The following is a 19,500-nucleotide window of genomic DNA, read 5'->3' on the forward strand; positions in this document are numbered from 1 at the left end:
CCCCCGTTTCTGCAGCGGGTCATCTCCCCAGATTCCCTTTTCCTGTGCAGCGCAAGCACAGGAATTGAAGCCCAGAGGRAGCCCCGGGAGGGGCAGATCTCTCCCTTCTTCACCGGATCCCRGATGCCGCTTCCAGGACTCGCCGCGAGGGCAGCTGGCAGGAAAACTTCAACTGAATGCTTAATTTCACCCCAAATCCTTGAGCCGCTCTGCAACTTGCAAAAAACAGCGTGTTTCTGCCCGGTCTCGAACCGGGGACCTTTCGCGTGTTAGGCGAACGTGATAACCACTACACTACAGAAACCSGYCTGCARAGCCCTTCCCGGCTATACYGCTCTCCGCAACCTAATTCTGGCCACGTAACTATGATATGGTCAACACAACTAATGGGGTTTTAGACCTGTTGTCTCTAAGCGTTTCCCCTTTTTGGTCGGCTGCGTGCGGAGAAATCCACCTTGCTTTGCCGCATGCTCTGGCTGCTGCGCCTGGGTAATATTATTCTCCTCTGGGAATGATGCAAGATTATAATTCAGCCCGCAGGACCTGCTTCTGATCCTTCTTTGCCAAGGCAGTTAGTCAGCCAGTGCTTTTGGCACGTTCCTCCTCTACCCGAAGATTTTAGAAGTTCCTCTCTTGCTTCTGTCCTGCCCATTCTGCTTCCCTGTCTCTTGTCTTGACCTTAATTTACCCCCCGCTCCCGAATGAGTATGGTTTTTATTTCAGCTTCTCAGGTTACATACAGCGRGGAGCTGCTTATTCATGATTGCTATTAATAAAAACATTTTTTCCCCTCCTGGGGCTCAGCCAAGATCAGCTCAGGAGAGCTGACAGCAGAAGACCTGCTGCATTTCTGTATGCTACGAAAGGAAGGGGATGCTCAGCTCTTGCTCTGCCCTCCTGCACGGCTCGGGCTCTTTCTCCCAGCGTTTCTCCCCAGTTCTCCTTCCTCCGAGCTGCATCTTAAYCTTGTTTTCCTCTAGGAAGAGCACAGATATGTAGTAACTTCCTCTTCGCCCTGTTTCCTCCACGCACATTTCACTCTCGGGGGGTCTTTGCAATTTGGGGGCGGAAAGAGCTGCCCCCAAGTCCAGCTTGCAGGACCAGATCCAGGTCCCTTCACCCCCAAACCCTTTGGAAACTGCCTGCACTTTTTGCTGCTTAAGCCTCCGGTGGAAGGATCCATCCTACTTTCGGAGCCAGTCTGGAGAAAACACACAGTCAGAGGAGATGGGATAAAGGGAGGAAACATCTATTTTTTTCTCCACTGGGGCTTTGCCAGTGATCGTTGCAAGCTGCAGTCTCGCAAGCTGCGATCTGCGCAGCCCTTTGCGGGAAGAGCTGCAGCGAGCAAGAAGTTTGGAGCGGGGCTCACCTGCAAAAGTGCAGGAGGGAGCGAGAGAGCGAGCTTGGAAATAAGGCATAGGAATCGGGGGCGGGGGGAAAGGAAAAAAAGGAAAAAAAGAAAAAATCGGGCTCGTCCGGGATTTGAACCCGGGACCTCTCGCACCCAAAGCGAGAATCATACCCCTAGACCAACGAGCCGCYGTRAATGYAGYGTCGCTGGCCGGCGYTTTGCGAGCTACGCTGCCTCCGTGCGGCTCCGCTCCCGGCTCCGGCCGGGAATAAAACGGGTGGAAGCAGCGGGGAGAGAAAGGAGGGGAGAAAAAAAATATGAGAAAAAAAACAGAGCGAGGCCCCAGCGAGATTTGAACTCGCGACCCCTGGTTTACAAGACCAGTGCTCTAACCCCTGAGCTATGGAGCCGGCGCCGGGCGCTGCAGCGCCGCTGCTGCGTGCAGCCAGGATGCTGCCCCGGAGCGCCGGGGCTCTGCTCCGCCTCCCCCGGCCTTTTCTTTTTTAATTATTATTGTTTTTTTTCCCAACTTTGGGCCAGGGAAGCCGGCCATCCCCGGCACCCGCCTCTAGAACCAAGCAGGAACCTCCTCGGGCTCGCTGGAGGCTGTTGGAAAKGCGACGCTGGCTCACTTTGCAGAGCAATGAAAATCAGCGCTGCAGCCGCGGCTTTGCGCTGCTCCTTTTATCCCTTTGCAAAGGCGAAGGGATGCTTTTGTTAAAGAGGAGAGGCCCTTCACGCTGCGAAGGATGGAAACAGCCTGGGAAAGAGGCAAATGGAAGCCGGGAGCCTTGTCCCCTTCTCTGACCCTCTTGTTTCCCTTGCTCCTCCCTGATGTTCAGCAGAGAAGTCACCAAAATACGCAGCATAAATATTCTGTGTTTATGAGAGCTCCAGACCTGCCCTCAGCATCACTCTGCTCCTCCTGACTCTGTGCYGAGGACCATGGCACGTTGCGACAGCAAGGAGACCGCTGCTGTCACATACCCCGCACTGCTACACCGGCAGAGCCCTGCATTCGGCCCCTGCAGGCGCTGGCGTTCCCCAGCGCTAGTTTTTGGACCAGAGTTATCTGGGGCACAAGCAGGGAGAAGAGACCGGAGTTGCCTCCTGGAGTAACCCAGGTGGAGATGCCTGGCCCTCTCCTCTGCAAAGGCTGCCAAGATTTTTGACTTAACCTCTTTACTGGTGTCCTACAGATGCAGGAAATTCAGCAAAGAGGTTGTGGCTGCTGCCTGTTGGGAGCAATAGGATAAGAAACTGCAGGAAAATTCCCACCAGCTGAAATTAATGTCAGAACGAGCAAAGCTTTCTTTCTAATTTCATTTTATTTATGCCAAACAAAAAGGAGCTTTGCCCATTTTGACTTTGGATGGAAGTTCAAAATGTTCTGCTCTGCGCCATTCTCTTCAGGAGCTGACTCGCTAAACAGTTAAGTTTYGGTTCATCACCGTTTCCGAAGGGGGGACGGGATCCACGCCGAAACTTCCCTCAAGCTCTGATGTCGATCCTTATATCCGCACCAGAAAACGGAAATACCTGCCCGTGGTCAGACTTGAAACCACACACCAAGCGCCAGTGGTGGTCTTCACACTGAAGGAGAGTTCAGCTGGTTCAGAGACAGGTTTAAGGTGGTGCCTGAAATGCCCTGGGAACTGCTAATTACTTCAGCAGCTGCTCCGTGTTTTAAGCTGATATGAAGACCCTGTAAGGATTTTTTTTTCCTGGGTATCTATCTATCCATCTACCTATGTGCCTGCTTGTCTACCAAGAGTCCCTTGTGCTTCTCTCTGCCGTGCAGGCACTGTCCCGTGAAGACCGTGGAAACAGGCCCTCCGAGAAGCTCACGGTAAATCTCAGGGGCACAGTTTGATGTACGTGACGGTGGAACAGACCGAAAAGAGGGGGAACACCTTCTCCTGGAAGTGGACGTTGAAGGTGAAGATGTGCTGCATGTTGTCGGCGTTGTAGAAGGACACTTCTTCCCCTTCGTAATCCAGGCAGACCCTGACCTTGCTGAGCTTCTGGCTGAGGCAGAGCGGGGTGCGTTGGGGCGAGGTGACAGCCCAGTAGCGACCTCCGTTYTGCTGCACCGCCCAGATGCCTTCTTCGGGGGAGAACTGCGTCAGGCCTTTCCTCCTCACGGACTCCCGGGCCACCCCGAAGGCCCAGCCGTCCGAGGCCCCCACCTCAACTTCCCAGTAGTGCCTTCCCGAGTTGAATCCCGTGGTAGCCAGTACCCGCGAATTCGTGTCAAATCGCTTGGGGTTGTCGGGCAGCTCTTGCTTCCTGCAGCCCATCCTCACGCTCTTGAGGTCGGCAGAAAGGATGAGGAGGTGGTTGGCCGAGTCGGGATCCAGGGTCAGGTCCTCTGTTGACGACAGTAATAATAATAGTAACTAAATATCAGTGAAAACAATTCAAAGCCTGAGCAAGGGATTTTTTTTTTAATCTGTTGCCCAATCGCATCCCAACCTGACCGCATCCTGCTCTTCCCGGATAGTCTGCCGTGAGCGGAAGCCAAGTTCAGACACTGGCTTGGCTCTGAGATGCCTCCTCTCATCACTGACTCTGCAGGAACCCTGTGTCTTGGGGCTAATTTTAAGAGCTCTGTGTTTAGATGGTACAAATATGCTCCTCCTCGCTATTCCCACGCAGGGACAAGCTTCATGAGTGAGAACCTCAGAGGTGGGTGAGGGAAGTCTCAGCTAAGGATGTGGGATGGGCATCTACCTCACCTTTTCACATCCTCTTTGGTGGGTAAGACCCATCTGCTGGATGTGAGGGTAAAGATCAATGTGGTGAAGCACATCTTGGTGCGTTGTGACCAAGAGCTTGTGCTTAGGAGGAAAAACGGTGGGAGACAGATCACTTCACTGTGCCTTTTTCCTCTGGGAGGAATATGCTCTGTCGGAGGCGTGAGGATGATCATGATCATGATCAGGCACGAGGCCCTGGAAATAATCTGGGACAAAAGGAATAAATGCATTATAGCACCCATTTGGTTCAGGATCTCCTAGCAGGAGAACTAGGTCCTTCAGCCACTGCACTGGCCAGCACCATTTAGATGCAGAGCAGGCCGTAACAGTCCCAGATGCCCATGCTAACAGCTGTATTTCCTTCGTGGGGAAAAGAGGAAGGGCAAAATTGCTGCTAAAAACCAGAGTGAGGACAACATAGGGTTATTAGTAGCAACGAACAAGATAAAACCACTTGCGGATGGTTAGCAAGTACATACAGTAAAAATGGACCTTAGATTGAGACTATTTCCAAGGAAATGGATTTTTTTCCTATTTTTTTTGTTTCTGATTCATCTAATATATGACATACAGGATGGGATATGCCCACCCCCCAATCATAAATATGAATATTTTTTCCCAGACTGCCCCACCACAACAAGTCCTCATGGAAAGTCACGACCTAAGGGCACCTTTACACACCAGCTCACATTCACACAGCCCAAAAGGAGCATGCACATAGGCGAAGTCTGMTTCTAACTTTTCTTTCCCCTTCCCAAACCAGGCTCAAAGGAAACCGCTAGCACGTTAGTGACCTCAAATTGTGGTTGTAGTTAGCAAAGTTGCCATATATGAACCAGACTTTCTGCGGCTCTCGGGGACTCTAAGATTGCATCACGTGGGACCTTAGGAGTGGAAATGGGTTGGATGGTGAACTAGGATGTCTTGTGCTCTTCTGAAATCCACAGACCTGGGCCTGAAAATTGGATGTGAAGGACAAAAAGGTCCATGATGTGATTGAGAGCTTGGTCTTGTGAAGAGCAGGGACTCGCATAGGGCTGAGGCTTCAGCTTACTCGTCCTCCTGTTCTCACTCTAGCATGGTCGAGGGAACTGATGCTTTGGTCAAACAACTCATAAGAGCAGCCCAGATACAGAGTTGAAGATCACTCCCACCTTGGGGCTGGAAAATGTTGAGTCTTGGTGGCATTTTCTGGGGCTGGAAAGCCAACAGTAACCACAGGGAGGGTGAGGGATATTGTCACTCCCGCTAGGAAAAAGAAAGGACCTTTTCTCCTTCAGAGCATCGGAGACCTAAAAATCACCTTGYGTATTAACAAGGAAACATGATTTTTTACAAAGTTTTAAAAATTGCAGTCTTGTTTTTCGGTAAATGACATTTGTATGTGGACTAAGGCTCAGGAGAAGACCCAGTCCTTGTACCTCCTACCTATGTCAAGCAGAAAAAGGCTTGGAGAGGGCAGAAGCAGATGACCTTTCCCCCCCCACCCCGTATTTCTTCTCCAATCATGCACCAACTGTTAGGTTCTTCCCCAGAGCTGGAAGATTGGCTTTAAAATAAGGTCTCCTGCCTTTTGCAATATTATATCAGAGCAGGAGATAGGTGTGTTCAAAGCCTGTGTGTCCATTAGAGGGAATGGGTTGGATGGCCAAGAGATTTCCTGGATCCCAGACTTTTTTAAAGGTGTTTTTGTCYCTTCTTCTTGGATCTCCTGACATCACAGTCATTAGGATTTGTTTTCAAGTTTGGGCTCGGCTGCAGCAACCGTGAATGATGATTTTGTTTAAAACAGCTTGAGGAACGGAGGCTTCACGCAGAAATATTGGAGTACTCGAAGCGCTCAGAGAAGATGAATTAAAGGAGTCAGAGGAGCCGGATTCAATGACTGCTACGAGGTTTTGGCCGGTCTCTTCTTCACACCTTGCTCCCCCTGACTCTCTGCAGCATAAATGCGACCTGATCTGCATTCAGAGAGTTTGCTGGTACGACTACACCAGAGGAGTTACACCTCTACACGTGCACACACACCACCACGGACATGCAGTGAGGGTTCTCCTCTAGTGTTGCTTTCAACGGTGGTTGTCAGCTCCCCCCACTCTTTTTTTTTTCCTGCTTTGCAGACCCACCCAACATCTCCCAGAGGTGTCTGCAGGTGCCATCTCCTCTACGGAGTAGGTGAGCACAGTCTTGCCCATCTTAGCTAGGCTCTTCTTAGAAAGGATCCAGCCCATGTCCCATCCTCCTCAGCCTTCCCTAAAGGGTCTGCAGGCCTCACGCTGAAARCCACTGCCTTAAAAGCAAGAAAAAGCCTTCTTTGCAAAGGAGGCTTTGCTTTACTGGTGTGACTCTGGCCGTGCAAAGGCTCCTCCAGGCCCAGCTAYGTCATCTTTACGCTATCAGCCAAGGGAGCTGGAGGATCGGGGCAGATTTTGGTGGCATCCGCCCACCACCCACATCTACCACAGTGCAAAGTCCGAGGGATGGGGCTTGCGATGGGGAAACGCCGCAAAGCCCCTTGCTATGAAGGCTGCAGATGCTCCGGCTCACTGGTGTCCGTCTTGCCTCCATGACGTGCACCACCGCAACCCCCAGGCTCAACGCTGCCAGAGAAGCTGGGTGGAGGCTTCTTATTCCATCTGATGGAAAACCAACCGGATTCAGCACACCAGAATAGGTGATCTGGGCCAACCCAGCTGTTTTTTCCCCCCCTTCTAGGCACGAATTCCCAGACTCTCATGCAAACTTGCTCCTCTTGCCAGCCCCARAGACTTCAGGTTGCTTGACTTTGCACTGAAGCAGATTTTGGAGGCTTCATGCCATCCATCCCTAACCCCTGGCGCAAAACAGGAGCCTGAGCATGGGCTTGCACAGCGGCGCCGGTCACGGGCTCTGCTCTACAACCCAGCCAAGAGCAAAGCTGGCAGAATTAAAGCATTTGCTTGTGGCTTGAAAGGGCAGAGGGAATCGAGGCGGAGGGACCAGGAGGCCACGAATCCGTCTTAGGTTCGAGTATCTGTTCTTTCTGTTCCTCGCTGCAGGTCTGTTWAGTGTAAACGGGCAGAAAGGACCTAGCTTAACTGTCAGATCCCCGGCGTCAGCTAGAAAAAGCATCTTTTGACTCTCGAACTGAGCAGGCTGGATCTGGAAATCATCGAGAGAGAAGAGATTAAATATATATATATATACACGTATATGTATCTCCAGAAGGCTTTTCTCTCTCTCCTTTTTTTTCCCTTTTCCCCCCTCTCTTTGGCTTTGCAAATTACAACCACAATTTAAAGTCTTTGCTGCAGGGCGCTGTATCTTAAACATTTTTCTTTTACCTTTTTCACCTTTTCCCAGTTCGTCTCGCAGGTTTTCTGAAAGGAGGAGACAGGCAAGTAAGTGGCAAAGCTGCGATCCTGAGAGCACCGGGAGAATCCAAAAATAATAATGATAATAATGACAAAAAAAAGCTCCTTTCCGGGGAGCTTCACTCCTACTGCCCGAGACGGTGCCCACAGCGGGTTTCCAAATTGCTGCTTTGGCTGATGTGCCAAGCCGGGTCGCCCAAACTCTTAGCACCATCTCGTGGCTTTTCTGCACTGCTACAGAGGGGTTGGTCTTTAAATGCAACGTTTTAAGTGCAAAGCGGCACAGTTTAGGCCTTCCGACAACCGACGAGCCGAAAACTGCAAGGTTTTACTGCATTAAAATCAGACTTGCCCCAGTTTTTCTCCCATCAAAAAAAAAAAAAGGCCTGTATCGCGTTTGTCCGCAGCCTGGCACGACGTCTCTCCTCCTCTGTTATTTCACACCCCCMGAAGTCCCTTCCAACGTGATTTATTCTACTATTTCGGTACTGCTGGCCAGGCAGGTGCTAAGGGGCCTCGGGACGCCCCCAGCAATCCTCTCCCCTTCTCCCGACGCTCGCTAAAGGCCAATGCCTATTTTAAACTCGTGGTTTCGCTTCCACCTACCTCTGAATTTCTTTAAGACTTTCTCGAGGACGACGGTCTTGAGAGAGAAATTGCAGACGTGCGTTTTCATGTCCGAGAAGACCGGTACGGGCTTCTGACACTTCACCTGGTCGCTTCTACAAAGGGAAAAAAAATGATAAGGAAATTGTCGTTATTCCCTCTCTTTCCTTCTATTTTGTAGTTCAAGCRGTGACAGAAGGGAGAAGATCCCCAACGCGCCTTAAGGAGAACCTTCTTCAACAGGCCCCAGTGTCTTAGTCCCCAGCCCACTGGGAGCCCGTCGAGCTGCTCTTAACCTCATGGCCGGAGTGCTGCTAGGATCCTACTAGGATTTCAACCTGCCTGGGCTGAGGACACCAGAGTTTGTGCATGTCTACCTGTTGAAACCTCTTGGCTGATGTCCCTCAGCTGCAGCCACCACGTGTCAAAGGTCTCAAGGTCCCCCTGAAGCCACTGGAGCAGTTCCCAGTGCCCAGCTGGATCAGCTCTTACACCTTGGGCAGAGCCCGGTGCAGTGTCTGGAGCTCCTGATCCAGCTCGAATTTCATTTTTGGGGCTTAAGTGGTGCCTCAAAACATTGTCCTGGGGTAAATTTCACGTTACGCAAACAGAAACTCAAGGGTTCTGGTCTCACTTGACATTCGAAGAAACTGGCTGGTAGGAAGAGGGAATCCGAGACTTTGCGCTAACGCTAAGTTTTCCAAGAAGCTGGAAGAGACCCAGGGTTTGCAGGTATCTGAACTGCAAGCACTGACCTTTAAACAGTGCTGGTGGGGAAAAAAAGCATGAGAGAAKGGGAGAAGCACTGCTCCATACCTGCTTAAGATGGCCATTACATCCTGGAAAGGAAAAAGAGAGAATGAGTGAAATGCCTGCGCAGCACACGCTAAAAGTCTCCCCTGGCTCAGACAGCACGTGAGCAATTCCCCCTTCGCCTAACCCATCCGGGACATCCATCCGTGACGACAGCTACGTGCACGGATGGATTCARTCTTTCAGCTCTGGGTGGTTGCAGTTCCACCAAATTGTTCACAAGCATCTGCAGCTGCTGAAGACCCTGCTGCATGGGCCAAGCAGCCTCGCGAATGTTCCTACGTAAAATACTCCAGTTAGTCCGAAAAATATCCAGCAATGCCACTTCACAGAGAAACATCTCAGCTCGCTTTCAGCTTTGTTCCCATAAAGTCATAGCATGGTTTACGTCAGAAGGAACCTTTGGAGGTCTTTAGTCTAATCCACTGCTTACAGCCTGCTGGGTTGCCCAGGGCCTTGCTCAGATGAGCTGGGAGTCTCCTGAAGGATGGGGACTGCAAAAACCTCTCTGGTTCCTCTTGCAGCGTTTGACCACTGTTGTTTCAAGCCCAGATGGAGGCAGCTGATACCCTTTGAGATGCTGTCCAGCCCACCTCACGTGAAGGTCTGAGACGCAGAAGGATGCCTGCAGTATTCAGCTGTCTAAGAGCCCAAGGAAGATCCCTGCCTTAACTTAGCTCTCTGGGAAGATGGTCTTAGAGTTACACGTCTGTATCTCCACAGTGTCTGGACTCCCAGCAAATACAGCTCGGGGCACCTCAAGGGGTGATAGATCCCATCCAGGTATCCAGACAATGGAAACGATTCCCAGAGGMATATTACAGGTTAAAACACCTTCCACAACCAGCTACGTGGTGAAAGGGCAGTGAGATGAGTCCAGTCTGGGCCACTATTTACCCTTTCTGATTGCTTCGAAATAATTCGAAGAAGGGCACAACCCACAGCGAGCGGCATCAGATCCGATTCAAAGGCAACAGAAGCCCACGACCATCTCCTAGGGAGCAGGAAAGGCTCTGGGTCTGGCTGTGGGTTTCCAGCATGATCCAGTCGATATTAAAAGAATATCGACTGTTGTTAGGCGATGGTTTTCACGTGCATTGGTGGTGGGGGCTGAGCAAAGACCACGTGACATGATTTTCCCTTGTAGCCAAGTACTAAAACCGTCGCGCCGCTTGCTTAAGCTCTGCAAATATTTACAGTGGTTTCAGGGCTGCCTTTAGCCTTTTAACGCCGTGTGCCCGGGAGGGAATTGAATCTCACCGGGGGAATTTCATCCCAAAATATTTGTCGGTCAGATGGGTCGTRGCCTGCCCTGCTCTGGAAAAGGCCRTTTCATACAGCCTGCTTCAGAAAAGCACCTTATAGCAACCACGTTGGTTAAGTTCTACTTGAGCTGGGTCTGAAACTACCCCTGGAGTGCAATGCAGCAGACTTTAAAACCTATATTTGATTCAAAAAGACAACAGCCCAGCAAGGGCCACCTTTTCCATAGCAAGCGGGTCTGWGCGTACGGTAACCAAGATCCACTTCCTTTGCTCAGAAGATCAAAGTGAACCACCCATTAACTCTGAGGGTTCATTTTTACCCCTGAGCAGGGGACAGAACTGCTCGGTTTTGGGGTGGCCGGTCTGGGTTTGGTTTTTCAAGTCCCACGGAGTCTGCAAAGGAGAGTTGGGGTGACGAGGGCTGGATTCTCTCCAGCTTCTTTCTTTYTGACGCAATCAATACCTGAACTCTATCTGCTCTCTCCCTCATACTTTCCAGCTTGGTAATAGTTCACTTTGACTTGAAAACCGGGTCCCAGCCAAGCTTTCATAGCCAAGACTCCATGAGAAAATTGGCAATGATCTAYGTGCTGCTGGGCCCAGCTCCACGTGCCTCTACGCTCGGCTTCATCCCCAGCCCTCGGCAGCTCCTCCCCAGCCCTATTCCTAGCTGAAACTCTCCTCCTTCAAGCTGTAGGAGGGGACGCCTGTGACTCGGCACGCAACGRATTTCTAATATTGCAAACCCACCACCAAGGCCCTTATTTGCAAAAGGAGTTGCTTGGTTTAAGGATTGAGCCAACCTCACTGTGGTGGTGCTTCATGCAAYGTCTAATTAAGCTGTGGAACTCCTCGATGCGGGAATCTAGGTGCTGGAAAGGTCCAGGCAAATTAATGGAATAAAAATCTGTCACAGGCTATTAAACACAAAAAACCCACCTCTGTTTCAGRATGCTCCTGAGCCCCAGATAGTTGCTGTGTTTTATTGCTGGCAAAGCAGAGCCCRGGGCACTCAGGCACTGCCATGCAGCATTTGTGTGTTAAATGTACAAAAAAATAGTAAAAGAAGTAAAATAAAAGGGATAGTTATTCTCAAACCACCTCTACTGCATCCAGAGAGCTGAAAACACACTGAAAAAGGACAAAGATAGGTCCTGAAGACCTTCTTCAGAACTCAGACTTGAAGGCTCATTCGATTGACAAAGATCTCACCTTGAGGAACTCTAGCATGGGCTGCTGGATTTTCTCCTCTAGCTCCGTGATCAGTTTATTGAGGAGTGTAATCTCCTTGGAGAGGTCGGTGATGTTCTCGTTCTGCCTCTTGGCGATGCTCTTCTCCATCTTCTCCAGCTGGCCCAGGAGGATGTGCTCCTGGTCGTGTAGAAACTGTCGCAGCCCCTCAAACTCAGAGAGCAGCTTCTGCCGCTCGTTCTCAATGGTTTTCTGGGAATGAAACAGAACAAGAAGGCAGGGTGGTTAATACATGATGCGCCACAACACCAGAAGTTGTAGGCTTGAGGGCAAGRCAGCAACGTGGTTCTCCTGCTGCGGGACCTCACGTCCATCTCCTCGTCTCTGCACTTGGGCACCTCTGTCTGAAATGCTTTTCCTCTGTAGCTAGTGGGGAAAGAGATGTGGGCTTTTTAGGAAAAGAGTCAKCTACATGGAGAAGAAGCTAAATCCTTGGGTGGATTCTTACGTGCATCAGGAGAGAACAGGGTGCCMTGGGGAGTGGGGCAAACTGGGACGAGAAGGTCTAGGACAGGAGAAATGCAGCTGCTGCACGGCCCTGTGCACAGCACTGATCGATCTCCTGACCTCGCTGGAGGCCAGCCTGCGTTTCAGCTGTACCGCTCTGTACCTGGCTGGCCTTCCCACCCTGTCCTGCAGGGCTTCCAAGCTCCTCCGCTGCTAGAAACTTCAGGCTACTTGGGAATCTTAATGGGCAAGGAAGGGTTTTAATGAACTGATGATTGTAGGAAAAAGAAATGTGAGTACAGAGTGAGTGCAGAAGACATAGGTACAAGGTTCTTGCACCCAGGGAAGTCAATGATGCAATGCTTTCCCAGAAGGAGAGGAGAAGACATGCCAAACTGCTTCTGGGACAGGTACCTTGCCTCCACAGCAGTTCTCAGATACTTTCTGTCTTCTATACAGGACACATTTGTTTCTCCCTCCCCTCTTTCTTCCCCTGGGCCAGCAGGGATGTAGTAAGACACGAGTTCTCAGTGAAGCGGAATTGGGGACCGATGGCCAACAGTTTCCCTGCTCCTTGTCATCATCTCCTGCTCCCAGCCCCCAAACTGGGAGAAAGGCCYGTGGAGGGTGCATACTCAGAGCAGCGTTTCAGCCCTACATCTGCATTGTCAGATGACCACCGACCCCCGCTTTCCCGTGATTTCCTCTTTGCCTGCTCTGCTGATACCCTCTTGGGTTGTCATTGTGAGCAGACCACAAACCTCCTTTGAGACAAAAGCCTGGGGTCGTTCTGGGAACACGGTGCTCCCAGGAACGCACTCTTTGGCAGCATGGACAAGTCTGTATGTGTTTTGGGTGCTTTCGTGCTGCACCATCCCTCAGCACAGGTCTGACAAGTCCAACAGGCCCTCAGATGTGCAACGCACCTTCATGGCCTGTCTTTAGTGCCATGGCGTGAAACCACRGCTCTTGGCAGGCCGGTGCTCTTGTAGGCACCACGAGCTGGAAAAACWGCAAATAGTGGCAATAATATGGGTGGGCCAAGGGTTGCCCCAGGTTGTTGGAGATGGTCCCAAGTGTTTGGGACGTGAGCCACGCAAAGGATGTCATTAGCAGGGAGATGGAGGCTTTCCTGCCCCAAGGGACAGGTGCTTCCCTAGGTGCAAGAACCTGCTGCTTTCAGCCACTGTGAGGACAAAGGGTGGAGGAAGAGGAGGAAGAGGAGGAAGAGGGAGGGAGGGGGCTCGGGTAGAGGAGAGCCTCACAGCCAGCCTGGCTCCCAGGGGTGCTCTGGCGCAGGAGCCAGGCATCAGTCCCTGCGGTCTGCCGAGACGTTGGCCGACGTGTCCCCAACCCCGACGGTGAAGGAAGAAGGAGAAAAACAGCTGTTGCCCTATTACGCACCAGGACAGAGCGGTGCTAAGGAAGAGACGGGGCCAGACCGGCAGGCCCTAACCGCGTCCCCGCGTCCCACCCGGGACCCCACCTGCCCGCCGCCCTGCGACGCTGAATCGCGGCCACGCACCAGCAGCTCCTGSGTTTTCTTGTCATCGTTCACTTTGAACTCCAGCAACTCTTGTCTCTCTCTTTTCAGGAAATCCAGGCGGCCCTGGATTTTCTCCTGGGAACAAAGAGGGAGAATATTACTGTATTTTTTACAATTWTTTTCTTTTCTTTTGTTGCATTATTCTGCCTGTGCATGGTTTGTTTTTCCAGCCGTGCAAAGACAAAGCGAGGAAAAATCAAGGGCGCTCTCACAACCGCGCAGCTGGATGGACCTGCCAGCTCAGCTCCGGCCACGCTCGTGCGAGCGCGCACGCCTGCCCCCCCACCCCGAGGACCCCCGCAACCACGCTCGCGTGCACCCGAGTGCAAAGAACCATCCGAGAGAAGACGAGGGCGCCGCGAGCCTGCGGCTGCCGAGCGAGGCCACGCCAGCTGGATCCGCCTGCTGCCGTTTCCCACTTTGCCGCTCGCGACGCAAACAGGAAAACTCGGTCTGGCTTTAGGCAACTCAYATCCACCTCGGGAAACTTGCCCAGACCCAAAATAGATCCGGGTGTTCGCTCCTGCAGCAGTTACCCCACCGAAAAGACGAGCGCCTGCAGGAGATGTTTGCGGCGTGAGACTCACGTGTCCCGAGCTCCAGGCTTTCGCGGGAGCTTGCGTAGAAGCGCTACCGCCTGCCAGCCCTGTTTTCAATCCCACGCCGTCTCTAGCGAGCCGATGTTAATGCAGGAGGAGGCTTTGCATATCTGGAGGGGAGGGGAGCTTGCCAAAGCCGTTTAAGAGCTATAGAGAAAGCAGCAATCGGCTCTTGGAGGGAACGTGAAGCTTGGAAAAAAACCTCCGAGCTGGGCAGCTGCCTGTGAACTTTCTGGGAGAACAAACTGGCAGCGAGGCAGGTACCGCCAGGAGACRGAAAGCCACCCAAAGCGACAGGCAGCTCCATCCTGCAGCTTCCCAGCACAGACGGACAGCCAGATACCTTGTACTCCTCGGACGCCTCATCGACGGGTACCACAGCGTGAGGCCGGTGCTCCCGGGACCTGTCGCACACGACGCAGATGGTCCTCCGGTCGTCCTTGCAGTAGAGTTTCAGGGCTTCCCTGTGCTTTGCGCAGAGCCCGTCCTCCTCGGCTCCCTTCGCCCCTCGCAGCGTGAACTGGCTGATGATCTCGGACATGTTTGCCAGCTGCCGGTTGGGCCTGAGGCTCTTCTGCTGGAAGACCTCCCTGCACTGCGGGCAGGGGAAGTCCATCTCGAGGTCCTTCCAGCTCTTGATGATGCAAGCCCGGCAGAAGTTGTGCCCACACTCGATGGACACCGGGTCCTTGAAAAACTCCAGGCAGACGGAGCAAGTGGCTTCGTCTTGGAGATTCCCGGGCAGAAACACCGCCGCCATGGCTTCTCTCCTGTGGGCAAGGACTGGTTTCACTCACACTGTACACGGAGCATGAATGCTTGGCACGCAGCCCTGAGTAGGCGTTCCCATTCCAGGAACGAGCTGGTGCCCGAGGTCACTCCTGCAGTGTCTGATTTCTTTAAACTGGTGATAAAGACCTTGACTTGGCTCCAGCAAAGTGAGGACACTTAGGTGGAGGAGGAAGAGGGCAGGAACAAATCCCAGCCCTCACCCTCTCCCATAAACCTGGCACCTGGAGCTCCTAATATCTCCTTTTTTTTTTTTTTTTGCAGGAGGGAGCTGGGGAAAAGGGGAACCACTTGGGATACAAGCGCCGATGCCAGAGCCAAGTCTCATTGCTTTTTGGCTGATCTAGTGCTAAATGCAAGATCTGAGTCCCGAGGCTTGTGTTTAACAGCTGCTCTAGGCCCTGGTCCAGGTAAGCATCTGAGCTCTCGTTAAGGACCCGGTTCAGCCTCCGCGCTTCAGCTGGGCGCTCARATGACTTGTTGAACGCCAGGGCTGAACAGGGGCCATAAAAAGCAACAGGGGAAAGGCAGTACACGCAGTTGCAAGATCTACTTCAGGATTTAGGGGTGAGTTTCCTTAATCCATAATGATCTAATCCTGGACCAAAGTCCTGCATCTAGGAGCAAGCGGCTGTGCAGCTGCCTAAGTCCATACTGGAGAAAAACAGCCTGAATCCAAGATCTGGATCTTTTTCCTAACGAGGACATGAAAAATAGGTCAAGTGATCCAATCCATAGAAGCACGCATTTCCCTGTGCTGTCTCCGAAGACAGCCCAAGGGATCTGATACCTTGAAGTTGAGATCTTCCCCCTGGGGATAAGGACAGCTGGGCGGAGATGAGTCCCAGCCCCAGAACTTGTGCTGGAATAGCTATATTAGCAAAGCAAATCTCGGTGTCCCAATGGGGCTTTCCCAGGAGAAAACACTAAGGACATGTCTGTCCTCCACTTGGACCTCATTCATAACTTAAAACTTAACTTTTCTCCAAATTCTCRTTCAACTTCAGGCATCAATTTATTGCCAGTCCAGCCAAGAGATCAAAAACGCATCTTTCCCTATCAAAACTGCTGCTATTTGGAGTCTGTATTTCACCGTGCTCAGACTGGACTCTGGTCTGAGGGAGGCAAGCTGAGCAGGGACAGACTCGYTTGCTTAGGATTCGAACTGAGCTTTTTCCGATGGATTTAGAGATGATCCTGGACTTCCATGGGACCTTGATAAGGAATCATCTTGTCTGCTCGTGGGACRGTAAAATCTGTATAGCAGCGCTTGCTAGGATCATCAATTTGTGATCAGAAATAACATGCAACAAATGACTCCGAGCTGCAGAACATTATATATATTTATATGTATGCATTCACACACAAGCTCATATGTATGGGTGCATGTATGTGCACACATACATCCCTTTACWTGTAAAATACACTGTTTCCACATGTGTGTATATTTATTTACCCTCCTCATTCATCTATATGTGTATATATACACATACATACACACATCAGCGCCTGTGGAATGCAAATGTCTTTCTTGCTCTTCCACCTGCCATTTCTCTTGATCTGTAAATAAGCTAATATATATTATTTTTTCCCGTGTCATATATATTTTTCCCCCATGCCTCATGCACGTCAGAGAGAAAGGAAGATCTGGGTGGTCTAGGGGGTGGCTAGAGATGGTCAGAAATCCATGCAAAACACTCCGGAGCTGCAAAAATAGCAAAGGAGGAGAACGAGATACCTGGACAGAGGCAGCGGGAAGCCCACGGTGGGGGGGGGGGAGAGGAGGAAAAGCATGGGGAGGGAGAACTAAGTGCTCATCTATCACACAGTGGGGGGAAAAAAGGACAGATGGACAATCCCATCCCCTCGCTCTTCCCGTGCCTGGGAGCGCGAGTGAGCCCAACGGCCAGGCGGACAACGGGGCGACCCGATCCCTGCCCACGAGCCCCAGCCTACCTCGGAGGAGAGGCGTACGAAAGGGGCGTCCTCCCGAATCGCCCGGACATTTGCGCCTGCAGGTCGTCGTTATTACGGGGTTGGCGGGGTGAGAGCTCCGAGCCCACGGCCGGAGGGGTCCTCGCCCCCGAGGTTCACCTTGCGCCGGCGAAGGAAGCCACCCCACCAGCCCTTGGAGGCCTCCGAGGTTTCAGCGCCGCTCGGCTCTCGCCCGTTGCCCGTCCTCGATTGCCCACCGCACCCCATTCCCCCTTCTCACTTACCATTCCTTCCCCTCCCCCATTGCATCTGTCCTCTCGACCCCACCACCGCTCTCCGTCCCTCCTCCTCCTCCTCTGCCCCAGCTGCTCTGGCTCTGCTCTCCTCCTCCTTGCCAGGGAGCTTTTCCCTTGCTGGAGCCAGGATCACATTTCCAGCACCTCCCTCCACCTGTCTCCCAGCCCCAGGACCTCTTCAGAGGGTCTCTCAAGACATTTAACCCCCCCTGATGCCCTCATCTCTCCCTCCAAAGGAACGGGGGCAGGAGAGCTAGGCTTTCCATCCCATCTCCAAGGCTGCTGATGGATGAACCCACTTCTGTTGAATTCTGAAGCAACCTTGGGTTAACCTGGGTGAAAAAAATACCCATGTCCACTAGTGGTAGATGCCCTTTATTTCTCTTAGCAGCTGGTGGTCCCCAGACATTCTCCTCTGCAGCTCGTGGTGGTAGATAACGCTACGAGAAGTTCCTAGCCCTGCACCATAGGAGAAACGGGATGCAACCTGGGAAAAACCACCTTGGCCTGCCCTTGGGGGTTTAGCAGCAGGATTATGTTCAGAAGCACAGGCTGCCTCCAGACCATCAGGAACGCTGCGCGTGAAGAGCTATTAATACAAGTGTCTGGAGAAGGAAAACATACAGACGAGCCAAATTCTGCCGCCGGTTATAGGCCTGCAGGTTTATTGACAGAGCTGCAACAGGACGAGGCCAGACGCACGGGGGAGCCCTGGAGAGCGACCGGATCCAGCCGTCCTAATTTAGTGCCGTAAAACAATACCCTTCGGGACTAGATCTAAAACTCTCGGCGTCAGAGCCAAGGGCCGCGTGGGCCACCATCCCATCCCCGCCGCCGTGGGCTAGTCCATGAGGGCCTCATCCCACTCCTCGTTGCAGAGGTCCGTCTCGCAGCAGGCGTAGAGGGACGTCAGGCGGGACTCGGTGTCCGCCGCCCGCTCTCTGCCACAGTTCATCACCGACGTGCAGCCTTGCTGGTAATAGAGTGTCACCTTCCCTGGTGGATGGAGAAGGACCGTGGTTAGAAGATGCTGCTGGTAGAGCATCCTCAGGGTTTGAGCAAGAGAGGCCGGATGGTGACGCCGCACTGCAGCCATGCTCCGTGGCCTCCTCTTTGCAGCAAAACCAGGTGACTAACGATCTGTCTGGCATCTGGGTGTGCAGAGACACCATCTCTGCGTGCTCAGGTCCGTTAGGATCTCCATACACACCAGCTGGTGCAAAAAACGGCTTTGAACTAATCAAACTGTGGTAGACTTCGAGGTTACCAAGAGAGTAATCATTCCACCACGTAGTACACCAGAATGGAAACCACACCTTATTTTAAATTAATTTAAGAAGAAGGAGAACAAGATCTAGGTAAGGAGATAAGCGAGACTCAGGCAGCCTCTTCAAGAGGCAGCAAGTCTCTCCTTTGCCAAAAAGACGTGTTTACCATGCACAGGACAACCTCCACSGAGGGAAGCAGGGAAGCATTCCCAAAGGAAGTTTTCCCCTTGCTTTAACCCTTTCCCGCATCACCATCTCATGGTTGCTCCCTCATTCATCCTGCTGATGAATTTGGCCTTCCAAAACAAGTAGATGCGTAAAGACAAGCCCCAAACAGAACAAACACCTGATTTTGACCCATACTTACCCAGGGAAGTTTTAATGATGGCACATTTCTCTCTCCGCTCGCAGGTCGTTTCGTTCGCTCCCTGGAAGCATCCAATTAAGGGGAGTTTGTACTTGCAGACCTTGCACTGGAGAGCCTCGACTGCAGCAGACAGAGAAGATGCAATGAGGTCCATGCTCTGTGCTACAATGGCAGAGCCACGGGGGGAGGAGGGTGTTGCAATTGCTTTGAAAGCCCTATGATAAGATTGGGGCAAATCCAGAGAAGATTTAGAGCCCTCCAGGGAAAGGAGTGGGCGGCATCTTCACTTTTACGGACACCAGTCCATAGGATAGAGGCAGATGATGCCTACTGACACGTAACCTACCTTGCCAGARCTTCTCAAATGTAGCTGTGGCCACAGGTAAACAGACCTGCAACCAAACCACCAACGTATGGAGAATAAATTTGGAAATGGGCTCTGCGGTGGGGTTCATCCAGCTGAAAGAGAGCTACCCACAGCAAGACCATCGGAGCAGCTCTCTATGCAAGACCATRCGCATCTCCCCCAGGATCCAGTGACCTACAGTTCAAGGGATGCCTGACCCACAGGTGATACCATCACGTGTAACTTCCAGCCCTTTCTAGGGGTTTCTGCACTTTATCACAGCCCCTTGAKCTGTGACCCTCCACTTACCAACCCCAATGCACAGGGCCACAGCCAGCCCCACGAAGAGCACCTTCATGGTGGGAAAGGGGGACACGGTCTGACCTCCCAGCTCCACGTCGCAGCCCAGCGTGGACTAACCTGCAAATGGAAATGGCTCGGGCAGTTTGTTAACCCTTGCAGTGAATTTTGTTGGTGTCCAGCTCTCTAGCAGGGGGAGAGCTGAT

General features: G+C 52.1%; 1 protein-coding gene, 1 long non-coding RNA gene and 3 other non-coding genes across 8 annotated transcripts; 1 reads left to right on the forward strand and 4 right to left on the reverse strand.

Annotated features, from left to right (window-relative positions):
- Positions 1 to 231: 231 nt before the first annotated feature.
- Positions 232 to 304, reverse strand: TRNAV-AAC (transfer RNA valine (anticodon AAC)). Its single transcript has one exon. It is a non-coding gene; the product is annotated as a tRNA-Val (tRNA).
- A 1,166-nt stretch (positions 305 to 1,470) lies between these two features.
- Positions 1,471 to 1,542, reverse strand: TRNAP-UGG (transfer RNA proline (anticodon UGG)). The gene has a single exon. It is a non-coding gene; the product is annotated as a tRNA-Pro (tRNA).
- Positions 1,543 to 1,691: 149 nt separating this feature from the next.
- TRNAT-UGU (transfer RNA threonine (anticodon UGU)) lies at positions 1,692 to 1,764 on the reverse strand. The gene has a single exon. It is a non-coding gene; the product is annotated as a tRNA-Thr (tRNA).
- Positions 1,765 to 2,663: 899 nt separating this feature from the next.
- TRIM7 (tripartite motif containing 7) lies at positions 2,664 to 17,082 on the reverse strand. 4 transcript variants are annotated; one of them, XM_085316940.1, is made up of 9 exons: positions 17,002 to 17,082; positions 16,739 to 16,794; positions 14,337 to 14,763; positions 13,374 to 13,469; positions 11,363 to 11,593; positions 8,889 to 8,911; positions 8,073 to 8,188; positions 7,437 to 7,472; positions 2,664 to 3,725 (listed from the first exon to the last, which is right to left on the reverse strand). In XM_085316940.1, exons 1-9 carry the CDS (start codon positions 17,002 to 17,004, stop codon positions 3,211 to 3,213), a joined length of 1,503 nt encoding a protein of 500 aa, XP_085173066.1. In that variant the 5' UTR covers positions 17,005 to 17,082; the 3' UTR covers positions 2,664 to 3,210. The 4 variants fall into 4 exon arrangements, with proteins under 4 accessions (XP_085173066.1, XP_085173065.1, XP_085173068.1 ...); XM_085316939.1 differs by having other exon boundaries at positions 13,335 to 13,469; XM_085316942.1 differs by lacking the exon at positions 16,739 to 16,794 and having other exon boundaries at positions 17,002 to 17,021.
- On the forward strand, positions 15,063 to 16,371 carry LOC146589028 (uncharacterized). The gene is made up of 2 exons (XR_014897303.1): positions 15,063 to 15,192; positions 15,790 to 16,371. It is a non-coding gene; the product is annotated as an uncharacterized LOC146589028 (long non-coding RNA).
- Positions 17,083 to 19,500: the final 2,418 nt, after the last annotated feature.

Source organism: Rhea americana, unplaced genomic scaffold, assembly GCF_003343005.1.
Source record: "Rhea americana isolate MKP2758 unplaced genomic scaffold, rheAme1 scaffold_481, whole genome shotgun sequence".
In the NCBI taxonomy this organism is placed as follows: Eukaryota; Metazoa; Chordata; class Aves; order Rheiformes; family Rheidae; genus Rhea; species Rhea americana.